At 56.2% G+C, this 13,137-nt stretch overlaps 1 protein-coding gene across 10 annotated transcripts in view; it reads right to left on the bottom strand.

Moving 5' to 3' along the window:
• NFIX (nuclear factor I X) overlaps positions 1-13,137 on the bottom strand; it is a 103,509-nt gene that overhangs the window by 5,268 nt on the left and 85,104 nt on the right. For 7 of the 10 annotated variants that reach the window (XM_063657933.1, XM_054464166.2, XM_054464168.2 and 4 more), the window contains 3 exons: positions 11,729-11,904; positions 5,402-5,549; positions 3,157-3,248 (listed from right to left, as the gene is read on the bottom strand). In XM_063657933.1, the coding sequence (XP_063514003.1) occupies positions 3,157-3,248; positions 5,402-5,549; positions 11,729-11,904 (416 nt within the window). The remainder of the gene's footprint in view (positions 1-3,156; positions 3,249-5,401; positions 5,550-11,728; positions 11,905-13,137) is intronic. The other 3 variants (XM_054464173.2, XM_054464171.2, XM_063657934.1) reach the window with 1 other exon arrangement.

Here is a 13,137-nt window from a genome sequence, read left to right as displayed (position 1 = left end):
AAAGGGCAGTGCAGGCTGTGCTCCTAACTGCTGCCTGTGCTGCAAGCACGAGGAAGCAGGGTCTGTGGTGGCCAGAATGCCTATGCCCTGCCTAGGGTCAGGGTGAGGGCCCAGGGCAGCTCATCTGCCAACTTTTCAAAAGAAGCCAGAAGCCCAAACAGAATTTCGTGTGAAAATTTCCAATATTTAAAACATTGCTTTGGTCAAACATTCTGCCTGCAGGCCAGACCTGCTCTCAGGCTCTGGTTTGGGACTGAGGACAGGGACACTGAGTTTCAGAAAGGGCCTTGGAGATCATCTAGCACTTTCTGTGACAATGGAAGTGTTCTCATTTCCATTGCAGTAGCCACTAGCCACAAGTGGTTTCTAAGCACTTGAAATGTGGCTACTGTAACTGAGGAACTAAATTTTTCTTTAGTTAATAAGTTAATTTAAATGTAAACAGCCACACGTGGCCCGTGGCTACCACAATGGACAGTGCAGATCAAGAGCATCTGGCAATGTGGGGGTTTGGGATTGCCACAATGAGCAGGCGCTGCTGGGCGGGCAGAAATGCTAAATTTCCTGTATGTGCTGGACAGTACGCACAAGAGACGTGCCCTCCCTCAGCGGGGCTCCTCAAGCACCTGCCCCAAGTCCAACCGGTCAATTGACTACAGGCCAAACAGAGGCTCATTGGGGCCTGGCGAGGCTAAGGCGGAAACCCAGGCCTGAGGCATCCCCGGAGTGGGTGGGGGAGAACCGGCCAGCAGCCAGCTCCTGGGCTTCTGGCCCAGGCCCGGGGGTGGGAACCGCCTGGGCTGGGTGACCCCCACCTGCCACAGGCTTGGGCCTGTTCCCTGGGACCCCCTTCCCAAGGGCAGACTATACAGGAACCCTGTGCCATTGCCCCGAGGTTGAGGGGGAGGCTGGCTCTGGTGGTGAGCCCACCCCTCTCCTCACCAGGCAAATGAGGCTTGTGGACAATAGGACAGGGAGGGCCCCACCTGCCCTATCTGCTCCTGGCAGATCATGCCAGGGCCTCACACTGGCCCCTTTAGGGTCTCCTGAGCTGTACAGTGGGGGACAACTGCCAATGCTCAGACTGGGGGGTCCTCCTCAGGGAAGGAAGACTCTGGTTCCAGGTCTGGAGTTAGGGACAAAGGCTGCCCCAAGGGGGCTCCCCGGCACCTCCCCACAGGTCCCAGAAATGGGGGATCTGCTGCCAAGCACAGAGTGGCTTTCTCTGCTCACCCCTCCCTACTTCCTGAGCCAGGTCCAAAATTGATTAAAACTAAGTAAAAAGCGCTGCCCAGGGAATGACAAAATTGCTAAAATTCTCTTTTCTTCCCTCATTCTATTGTTCTCTCTCCATCTGGTGCTCCAGAGATCAGCTAAAGTCACTGGTTACTGTGGAAACCACCCCCGGCTGTACCCCCTGCGCCTGCCCGTTGCAGCCGCCTGCCTGCCCCCAGGCCCGAGGGCTCCAGCTCCGCTTGTCCAGCTCCAGCTCCCCCAACCACTCCCAGACACACCTGCCTGCTCAGGGGCCCTGGACCCCCGCTGGGACTCCTTCCTCCTACCTGCTGGAGCCTAAGACACAGGGAACATGGGGGGAGACAAACTTTCCCTAAACTCTGACTTGGCCCCCAAATGTCCAAGCAAAGTGAGCAAAGAAAGTAAAGGAGGCAGCGGAAACAGGGTTAGCAGGGAGAGCTCGTGGCAGTGGTCCCCGGAGCGCACGACCGCAGAGCTGTGAGCAGCCCAGGCAGGCGGCAGGAGGGAGGGAGCGATGGAACTCTGCAGCCTGGTGCCAGCCCAGAGCCGGGAGGGGAGGCCCGCCTGCTGTCCCTTCCTCTCGCACCCCCTCCCGCCTCTGCCAGCAGGGCTCTCTCGGCCTCCCTGGCACAGAGCAGAGGGGGCTGGCTCCAGCCCCTGCTCGGAGCCATTGTTTTTCTTCTCAACACCCCCAAGTTCAAGTTCATCTGGGTGTTACATCATGTCTGGTTGCTCCTGGAAACCAGACGGGTCAGACGTGACTCTGGGGAAAGGGGGTGGGAAGCTGGAGGGGGCTGAAGTTCTCTTCCCCTCCCCTCCTTGCCACTAGGGAGCTCTGAAGTTTGAAGTTTGACAAAAGTTTTTTGGCTTTTTTTTTTTTTTTTTTTTTTTTTTTGAGAGAAGGAAAGGAAAAGAAAAAAAAAAAAAAACAATCTCAAACCACACACAAAACTTCCATCCACCAACTTTCTCTGAACTCAGGCCCCAGAGCAGAGGCAGAGCAGGAGATGAGAGGTGGCCCCAGGGGCTCTTGAGAGAGGTGGATTTCCCAGGGCTGAGGACACCTCCAAGGAGGTGTTTTGGTAAAATGTGCAAAAGAAAGATCTTTGCATGTTTTTCAAAACCCTGGGCTGTAAAAGCCTCAGGCCCCCTAAAGCTGCCTCTGTCCTCCTCCTGAGATGGGTCTTCCCTGTGTCCCCAAGGGCACTGGGCTCTGTGGGCACTGGCCTCTGGGGTCTCCACCTGGAGGGCTAAGAGTAGTCTTATCTCCTGTTTGTGACAGGGATCTGTCTCCTGGTGAGAACTAAGGGTGGTGTCAGCAGGGGATAGGAGCAAGGATGAGGTCTCCAGCATGCTGGCCTTCTCTCTAACAGGACTCCTGGAGACTTGGGTGAGGGGCCCCTAGGGCGGTGGCCTGCCCTGCCCTGCCCTCAGTGCCAGTTCTGGGCACGCAGCCCACCAGGCCCTCTGTCCCTCCTCCACCCGTCACCCAGCCCACCCAAAGCCAGGGGAAAGGGGAGGGCTAGGGGCCAGGGCTTCCAGTCGGGGGAGGTGAAAGCAGTGAGGCAGACTATTCTCCCGATGGGCCTCAGGCTTCCATCTTTGCTTCTACCAGGCCTGGCCCAGAGGGCCTCTAGACTTGGGTCCTTGGCCTCCTTCCCCAGGGCCAGGGCTGTCAGAGCTAATTATCCAATTAGCTGATTAGCCAGGGAGCCTGGGGGCTGCCTGGGGAGACAGGCTCAGCTGGGCGTGCAAAAGCCTGGGCCCTCCAGCCCCACCTCAGACTTCTCTCTCCCTGTTAGCCCCAGGGACTCCAGGCTCTTCCCTAACACCAAGATGCCCCCCAACCCTGCCTGCTCCCCTGGTCCCTGCATCCAGGTGGTGGGCAGGGTCTCCTACCTGAGACTGCTGTGGGATGTTCAGAAAGTTGCCGTCCCGGGGTCCGATGCTGACAAACCGGTTGGCAGAGGAGGCGCCTGTCGTTGCGAATGCTGTGGGGAGCAGGGGAGAGAGGGAGAGACCCTGTCAGGCCTTGGGGCCCATCTGGGCACTGCCCCTCGGGGCTGCTGAGAGAGGGAGAGACTGAGTTAGACCATGCTGCCCGAGTTTAGGCTGGCAGTGGGAAGGACGGGCCAGAGGGGCATCTGAGCTGAAGGCCAGGCTCCGAGCCTGCCCCCCACTACAGAGGGACACCCTCATCCTCTGACCAGGAACACACACTACACCCCCAACACACCCCCACTCAGAAGCCACAGTCTCAGCCAGGCATCCTTTTTCACGGCTGGGATGAGGGAGAGGCCCTGGAGGCTGAGACAAAAGTCTCTTGGACCCAGTTCCACCCGCTAGTGAGGCACTGGGCAGGGCTGGGGATAGCCCTGGTCCCCAAGTACCCTCAGTGGATACCCCTGCTTTCCCACTGGCCCCTCTCAGGTACTGAAGAGAGGGGGCCAGGGGAGGGTGGAGGCTTTGGCAGTCCGGCCCCACCCTGCTTCGGGAAGGCCTTCCCAGCCAGGCTACCTCTCCAACCTGGGTGGCCTAGCTAGATGCTACACCTCTTACCACCCTGGGCAAGCCCAAGGACCAGGCAGGCAGGCTTGGGGAACCCAAAGGGTGCCCAATGGAGGGCTGAGCCAGGTAGGGCAGGGTCAGAGAAGGGCCTAGGCGCTGGCTGCCTGGCTTGGGCCCAGGGGTGGCAAGGCTCAGGCCTATGGCATTCTCCTCCTCTGACTGATGCACCAGGTCCAACAGGCCTGTGGTTCCAGGACCAAGGCAATAGAGGAGGAGGAGGCTGGAGAGCCTGGCAGAGCCCTAGGGCTCAGATGCCTGGGAGCAGCCATCCTGGGGCCCAAGGACAAAATGATCTCAACAGCCCTGAGTTCCTCTCAGGTTGTCCAGATGGAGCCCTGCCGGAGGGAACAGGCCCTGCACCCCCAGAAGGGAAGATGCCCCCAGAGGAGGCAAGGAGTGTCACAGGTTACCTGGAAGGCCCCCCGCTGCCCTGCACCAGACACACCCAGGGACTCCATGCTCACCAGATTCTGCCCACCTCTCTCCAGAAGTGGCCCCCGAACCCTGTAGCCCAGTTCCCATCCCCCACCCTGCCCACCTCCAATGACTGTGACTTCATGTCTTATGGTGGATGCAGATGGGAAGATGGCATGAAGAGGATGGAGAGGGGAAAAGAACTCAAACCACGAGAAAGGAGGAGAGACAGAGCGAGCGGAGAGCAGTGTGAGATGGGCCACCCCTCCCACCGCCACCGAACTGCCCTGGCCTGTGGCCTGCCCACCCCCAGAGCTGCCCACCCTGGCCCACAGACAGCACCCGCCCCATCCTCCTGTCCTTCACGCCGGGTCTACCTGGGACCTCTCGACTGATTTTTCTTCTTTTCCCTTTGACAAAATTTGTCATTGGTTTAAGAGGAAAAAAAAAGAAAAGAAAAGAAAGAGAGACAGAGAGAGAGATGAAGTAAGCCAAAGCCCACAGCCCTCCCTCGTCCTTGGAACATCTAACCTGGGAAAGGAATTGCGGAGAAGGGAGGGGAGAGGGATGGAAGGGGGAAAAAAAAAGAGGAACAACGAGAAACCAAATGTGAGACTGAGGGGGAAGGGGTCAGGGGCTGGCCTGCTGCGTCTTTGAGGCCCGAGGGCCCAGGGATGGAGGTGAGGGGCAAGGCAAAAAGGGGATGGTGGTGGCGTCGCCTTGTGGTTACATTTGATTTTCTTGGTGTGGGGGGAACAACGAAACAACAAAAAAATTAAAAAACAAAAACAAAAAACAAAAAAAAAAAACAGCAATCAGGCATGAAGATGGCATGGCTGTGCCTCCCCGCCCCCTCCCACCCCCGCCAGCACCCCTGGCCTGCGCGCCCCAGCTGTGCTCTCCCTCCCGCCCCCCAGAGGGGCCTGGGCCAGGGGCCCCGGCTGGGAGCAGCGGGCAGGGGGCTCGTGGGGTGCTGGCTGGTGCGACTGAGGCCCGGGAGGGAGGCTGTGGTTGGGGGGCTTGGCTCTGCTCTTGTCCATGGTGCAATGGGTTGGGGGGCTTTGGTGGTGGGGAGGGGGAAGGCTTTTCTTTTTGCAGTGGAGACTGTTTGGACTGGCCGGGGATGCTGGGCGTTGTGGTTTCGGTTTCATCGTCCACTTACAAGGTGATGGAGGAGTCAAGGCGGCGCCGTCTGGGGCAGTGCTGGTGGATTTGGAATCAGGCATAGGAAGGGGCACAGGTCTGGCCACTGGAGGCGGCGGCGGTAGCAAAAATGACCCCGGGACTTTGCCCTGGCCGCTACCGTTGGGCTGCGAACAACATAAATAGAGTGACGCATGAAGGCACATCACACACAGACACACGCTCCCCTGCGCGGCCGCGCCAGCTCGCTCCTGAGAGCGGGCGCTCCCGGTGGAAGATCCAGGATTGGGTCCTCTCCTCCAGGGCACGGGATGGGTGAGGGTGTAAGGCCTCTGTTTGGTCTCTCAGGTGTTTCTCTTATTTGGTCTCTCAGGTGTTTCTCTTTTTTTTTTTTTTTTTTTTTGGGTCCTCTTTTGAAGTTGTGGGAGGGAGGGAGGGGGTGTTCGACGGGTGGTTTGTTACTTCTTAGGGAAAATGTTTTAGGTACCAAAATGTGCCACCTAGCAAATACGTGCAGCTGCACCTAGAACTCTCACACTCCTGAAGACCATCTCCTACAGCAGGAAAGATGAGCATGCTCACCCTGCTCCCCCGGCTCCCCAAAGCACATGCCTGCCTCTCTCTGAGGGCTGTCGGGCTGAGCTGGTTCACCTAACCAAGGACGGTAGGCCTGCCAGCACCCACCCCACAACATGTCCTCAGGAGGCCACCAGAAGTTGGGGAGCTCGTCCTCGGCTCCAGCAGCCTGGGTCCTCACTGCCTGTGGGTGGTAGGGCGCTGACCTGTTCTCTCAAGAATGGCCAGGGAAGAAAATCCGTCGCTGCCAGCTCTAGTGCCCGTGAGGTTCTTCAGGAGGACTTCCCTGTATGATGCCCTCAGACGCCATGGATGCTCGGTCGTCAGGATGCATTCCTTGTCCTTTATGCCCTCATTTGCTTCTAACTGGATTTTCTCCTCCAGGCCCTGTGCATGGCCTTGTGTGGGTTGGCCTTCTGGCTTCAGGACACATAGGTGCCAAAGGACAGACAGAGGCGCTTCGGCCTCTCCCAGGCAGGTTCCTTGGAGAGACCTCCCTGGAGGTTTGGGCACACACCTCCTGCTGCTCTGAACAGGACCCTGATGACCACTGCAGCGTGAGCTCAGGAAGGCCTGGCCTGCGCTCTTCATCCTAAACCAGCACCTCTCCTGTGGGATAGAGTTCCGCCCTTCCAGGCACCAATAGAGTTCCGCCCCTCCGGGCACCCAGATGTGAGACCCAGAGAGGATCCTGTGTGCTCCTCCTCCTATCGGTGAGCAAGCCCCGAGGAGCCCATCCCCTTGATGTCTCCAGCCAGTGCCTCGTTCTGTCCTCACAGATTTCAGCTGGACGATGACAATGAGCTGGTGTATGGGACTCCCCTGTGCTGAGACTGTGCTTATCAGCTCAGGACCCTCAGTGTCCAGCCCTGGACCAGGTGCTTTAGTTCTGTTGTATAACCCCCAACCCACCCCAGAAAGCATCAGTTCTCACCCAGGGGTAATTCTGTCCCCCTCAAGGAGACACTGGCAATGTCTGGAGACACTTTCAGTTGTCACAACAAAGGGGCTGGAGGGGCTGGGTGGAGGCCAGGATGCTGCTCGACATCCTGCGGTGCACAGGACAGCCCCAACAACAAAGGATCATCAGTCCAAGCATTAACAGGCCTGCCCTGGGAAGCCTTGCCACAAAGGAAGCTCTATTCTCCTTATTTTCACAACTGAGGAAACTGAGGCTCTGGGCCATTAAATGGTTTATCCTAAGTCACCCAACTGCAACTGGCCAGACCTGGAATTCACAGCCATGTCTGCCTGACTCCAGGGATGCTAGGATTCTTTCCACCAGGCTCATCAATCCTCTCCCCTAAATCCACATCAGCTCAGGTTTCTCCAGTCCTCTGAAACCTTCCACAGCCCCAGCTATACCCAACATGAAGCCCAATCTCCTCAGTTGGGCATTCAAGGCCCCCATGTATGCCTCTACTGGTCCAGCCCCTACCGCCCCTCTGCACTTCCCATTCCAAACTGACTGGGGTTTCCAGAACACAGGCCGAGCGGGCAGGACTGCATGCTGGCTTGCTGTGAAGCTCTCTGTATGAAAGACTATTTCCCATACCCTTCAAGGCCTGCTCAAAAAACTCTGTCCCCTCTGTGGGGACCAGCCAGATCCCCTGAATCACAACCTATCTTTCTCTGCCCTGTTCCTCTAGGACATTCTTGATCTCACTGGAACCTTCAAAACAGGCCACTCCCCCATCCCTGCCAGCTCCCCAACAAGTCAGCAGAAGCATGCAGCACTCAAGTACCCGTAAGCATGTGGGATCGACTTGTCCTTCCTGCTGCACTTTAAAGTCACGGAAGCCCAGGCTGGCCTGTGCAGCCACGCCCTTCTGAACTCTGGCTTCTCTGCCCACTGTTTTTTTTACCATGATGACCAGCATCTAGGTCTGACACACTGTCCCTCTAAATGGTTCCTTTGACCCATTCCTGCCCACTCCAAGGGTGACAACTCTCATTGGCCCTTGACAAAAGCAAACAGTGGCTGCTGGTCCCCATATACCTCATGGGCTGGAGAACTTTTGTGCAGGTGTTGTTTTGGAAAGGGACCCTCAGTTCCAGGTAACAGTGCAGGTCAGAGCGTGGGGGTTTGCAGCTCTGCAGAGAAAGGTGATGTGACGCCTCCCCTCATCTCCATGCCTGCCTAGAAGGAGGGAATGGGATGGTCTGATCACAGCCTCACTCCTCCTCTCCAGGTGTCCCGAGCTCAGGCTCCCAGGGGACTGGGACACAGAGGCCTTCCAAGCAACCACAGGACAGCCTCTGCCTTCCTCCAGCTTCAGAGCCTGTCTCCCTCAGGAGTATCTAAATCGTTAATCCCACCCGATAATGCTAATCCCCGCCTGATATGGCCAGACATTGAAACCTGCTGATTTACAACATTCAGTTTCTAGATGTAACTTCCAGCCAGGCTGGCATGTCTCAGCTCTGATTGGGGTACAGTTGAGGTTTTAAAAACCTCAAGGTCTTGTGACTGTGCAGTGCCTTAAAACCTCAGGAGTTAGGAGCTAGAATGAGCCTGGAAGGTGGTATAGCTCAATTTCTTTCTTTCTTTTTTTTTTTTTTTTTTTTTGAGATGCAGTCTCACTCTGTCGCCCAGGCTGGAGTGCAGTGGCGCAATCTCGGCTCACTGCAACCTCCGCCTCCCGGGTTCAAGTGATTCTCCTGCCTCAGCCTCCCAAGTGGCTGGGATTACAGGCACCCACCATCATGCCTGGCTAATTTTTGTATTTAGTAGAGACGGGGTTTCTCCATGTTGGTCAGGCTGGTCTCGAACTCCCGACATCAGATGATCCGCCCACCTCGGCCTCCGAAAGTGCTGGGATTACAGGTATGAGCCACCGCGCCCGACCAGCTCCTCACTTTCACCTTACAGATGAACACGTAGGCCTGGCTGTTCTGACATTGGTGGTCAAGATTGAGCCAGGACCAGGCATCCTGCCTCCCAAAGTCATGCTCTCCCATTGGGCCCTGTGATTTCTCCATCATGTTCACTTGGCAGTCTCTTCCTTCTCCCTGAAACACAGCTAACCAGGCATCCTCTTAACTGCCCTTTGCATCTCCTCTGCATAGTGTCTTCACATGGCCTTGGCTGTTATTACCCTAGGGTCCAAGGCCAGGCTACAGGTGTGCCCTGGGAACCCTTCTGCAATTGTCTGTAAAATTCTGTTTTTTGTTTTGTTTTTTGTTTTTTTTTTACACAGTCTCACTCTGTCGCCCAGACTGGAGGGCAGTGGCGCAATCTTGGCTCACTGCAACCTCCGCCTCCTGGGTTCAAGTGATTCTTCTGCCTCAGCCTCCCAAGTAGCTGGGACTACAGGCACACGCCACCACGTCCGGCTAATTTTTTGTATTTTAGTAGAGAGGGGTTTTACCGTGTTGCCCAGGCTGGTCTCGAACTCCTGAGCTCAGGAAATCATCTGCCTGCCTCAGCCTCCCAAAGTGCTAGGATTACAGGTGTGAGCCACCACGCCCAGCCTAAAATTCTTCTATGCAGACATTTTCCTGCAAAACTGATCTGTGACTTCTGATTCTCAAGGAGGTTAGAAACAGCATCAGCATCACCTAGAAAGTTGGGAAAAATGCTAATTCTCAGTCCCCACCCCAGACCTGCTGAATCAGATGCTCTGGGGGTGAGGCACAGCCATCTGTGTGTTAGCCAGGGCTCTAGTTGACTCTCGCGCATGCCAAGTCTGAGAAGCACTGCTTAACAGTGGCTGTAGTGCAAGCACAGCTGGGCGCTGCCACTCCCTACCCACTGGATCAGTGGCAGAGCCGGGCCCTCTGGCTCTCTGCAGCTATGCATCAAGCCTCTTGTGTAGCACAGTGCTGTCTCTAGCCTCCTCCCAGAAGCCAGGCGTGGGTTCCATCAAGCAGGCTCCCCGCTGAGCCCCCTCTCCCTCTCTTCAGTACAACAGGCCACACAAGGAAACTCAGAGGTTGCTCCCCAGCTGGGCCACACTCCTTGCTTAATCAAGGTGCCTGTTTGCAGTGTTTTGTCCATGGTCTGCTTGGAGCAAGTGCCTGCCTCAGGAAGAGAAGCTTCTAGGCAAAATGAGTCCTCTGTCTTTTTTTAAAAACTGTGGCTCTATATCAGAGTCCTCAATCTTGAACAGTCAAGTCAAGGGAGAGGCTCAGGACCCAGCCCTCAGGACCAGAGGCTCAGAATGGCCAGGGGACTAAATGACCCACTTTCTCAAGGGTTCTGTGGTTAGGTTTGGCTCCTTGGCCTAACCTTGGCTGGTCTCTAGGCCAGCCTGAATTTGACTCCAAATCCTGGCTGCCTCGGTAGTTAAGAAAGCAGGTAAGGTAATGTTCCAGGCCTCTCTGACACATATCCCAGACCCCAGGCCCCTTGGAGGCCGGGCATAGGCTGGTAGCTCCCCGTGAACTCTGCTGGCATCTCTGATGCAAGCACAGCAGCTGTCAGAGGTCAGGTCTGCTCTTCCCTCCATGGCCCTAAAAGTGGACAGAGCTTGTCCAGAGAGAGGTGGGCAAAGCTACCAGTACACTAAGGAGCTGCAGAGTCAGCCAAGAGAAACCGTCGAAGGGCAAAGGGAGAAGGGAGTCAAGGAGGAAAGGAGCAGGAGGGGAACAGGAGGAAGGGAAGAGGACTGGCTTCCCTTAGGGACAGAGTGAGGAGGCGGAGCCACGGCCCCACCGCAAATCAATACACCAGCGCTTAGCAAATGCTCGCTCTGCCAGAGCACACCAAGGCAGCACGGGGCTGGTGGCAGCAGGCAGCCTCTGGTGTGGGCTTCCGGGATGCCTTTCCCCACCACAGCCCTTTGAGCATCCTCCCTGCCTGACCTCTCACAGCAGGCTTCCAGGCTGGGAGGGCTGGCTACAGAGGAGCTTGTGCTTCTCCTATTACAGCATGCTGCTGAGGCTCTGGACTTTTCCCAGAGGTCTAGAAACCTCCACATTCCAACCAGGGACCGTTGTCCCACTGAAGGGTCATCTCTGGCCCACCACCTCCTGGGATCATTCTTTCGCTGAGCAACCCTGAGTTTCTGTCAGTGACAGAGAAGGGCTCTGGGGGGAGCCAGTGTGTCTCCCAGGGCTGAGGAGCAGCAGGGTTTCACTCTAGAAGCAGGACCATCCTGGGAACCCTTTGTTAAAAGTCCTGCCAGCAGGAGTCTCCATGGCAGCTATGTGGATCGGGGCTTTCCCTTGACACAGTGCTCCTCACTAGGGATGGTCTTGCCCTCCTGGGCACACTGAAATCTGGAGACATTTTTTTATTATCAAGATTGGGGAGGAGGAGGTGCTCCTGGCATCTAGCAGGTGGAGGCCAGGGATATTGCTCAACATCCTACAGTGCACTGGATGGTCTCACACAATAGTGAATAAGCAGCCCCAAATGTCAACAGTGCTGATACTGGGGAAACCCTGGTCTAGAATCTAGCAAATCCTTGCAGCCCCGAGGTTTAAGAGGAGTGCTGGGGGGTCAGGGCCCAGATCCGGGTTGGATCATCATGAGTTCACTCCTGCTGAGGGGGCAAGGACAATGGGAAGGGCAAGGAGCCTGACTGAGCAAGGGGGCCCAGATGCTGCCCCCACCTCTCCGGACCATGATAGACAGGCCCTGGCATAATACACAGACCCCCGTCCCCAGACCCAAAAAATCGAGGCGTTTGGTACTACCAGTTCCCTGCTGCTCTAGCCCCAGGCGGGCTTCTGGCTTTTGGGCCCTCATCCTGTGAGCCCTGAGACAGACAGATAGATGTGGAGATGAGGCTGTAGCCGGGCTCCTGGGGCCCTCTGGACTCACCTGTCCGGTGGCCTGGCCCGAGCCATCCGAGCACACAAACTGCACAAACTCCTTCAGTGAGTCCTGCCCGTGGTGGTGGTGGTAGCGGATGGTCGGGTGCGTGAAATACGGGCTCGACTGCTGGATGATGGACGTGGAGGGGAAGTGCAGGGCTGACGCTGTGGCCCGGGGGCTCCCTGCATGCACGTGGGCAGGGAAAAAAGGGCGTCAGGGCCAAGGAGGCAGCCAGTGGGAGGGACAGGAGAGGAGGGGAGCTGCCGGTCAGAGGGCTGAGGGTCCTGAGGATCCTGAGCAGGTAAGGCAGCCGCCACAGCCACAAAAGTTAAGGCGGCACAAAAAAGTCAGTCATCAGGATCCATGATGTTTTAATGCAATACAAAAAAATAATAATAATAATCAATAGGCAAACTAGGGTCCAAAGGCCAGCCATTTGTTTTTGTAAATAAAGTTTGATCACAACCAGTGCTGGGAGATTAGGATGAGGCAGATGAGGTAGGGTAGGATCTTGTCTTTATTTTATTTGGCTTTTTAAAAAAGTGTTATTATTATTATTTGAGACAGGGTCTTGCTCTGTCATCCAGACTGGAGTGCAGTGGCACAAACATGGATCACTGCAAGCGATCCTCCTGGGCTCATGCAATCCTCCCGCCTCAGCCCCCCAAGTAACCAGCACTACAGGTGCACCCCACCAGGCCTGGCAGATTTTTGCTTTTTTTTTCCCTAGAGATGAGATTTTGCCATATTGCCCTGGTTAATCTCAAACTCCTGGGCTCAAGTGATCTGCCTGCCTTGGCCTCCCAAAGTGCTGGGATTACAGGCATGAGCCACTGTGCCCAGCCTAAAGAAGAATTTTTTTTTTTTTGGGGGGGGACTGAGTCTCGCTCTGTCGCCCAGGCTGGAGTGCAGTGGCATGATCTTAGCTCACTGCAAGCTCTGCCTCCCGGGTTCACGCCATTCTCCTGCCTCAGCCTCCCGAGTAGCTGGGACTACAGGCGCCCACCACCATGCCCGGCTAATTTTTTGTATTTTTAGTAGAGACGGGGTTTCACCGTGTTAGCCAGGATGGTCTCGATCTCCTGACCTTGTGATCCGCCCACCTCGGCCTCCCAAAGTGCTGGGATTACAGGCGTGAGACACCGCGCCCAGCCAGTATCTTTTAAATGGAGACAGGATCTCGCCCTGTCATCCAGGCTGTAGTGCAGTGGCATGATCACAGCTCACTGCAGCCTCGAACTCCTGGCCTCAAGCAGTCTTCCTGCCTTGGCCTCCCAAAGCACAGGGATTACAAGCATGAGCCACTGTACCCAGCCTCAACATTTTAAACTATTTTAAACAAAGACATGGCTGAGTGCTGTGGCTCATACCTGTAATCCCAGTGCTTTGGGAGGCCAAGGTGGGAGGATCACATG

Source organism: Pongo pygmaeus, chromosome 20 (genome assembly GCF_028885625.2).
Source record: "Pongo pygmaeus isolate AG05252 chromosome 20, NHGRI_mPonPyg2-v2.0_pri, whole genome shotgun sequence".
In the NCBI taxonomy this organism is placed as follows: domain Eukaryota; kingdom Metazoa; phylum Chordata; class Mammalia; order Primates; family Hominidae; genus Pongo; species Pongo pygmaeus.
This window is presented reverse-complemented; position numbering and strand designations above follow the sequence as displayed.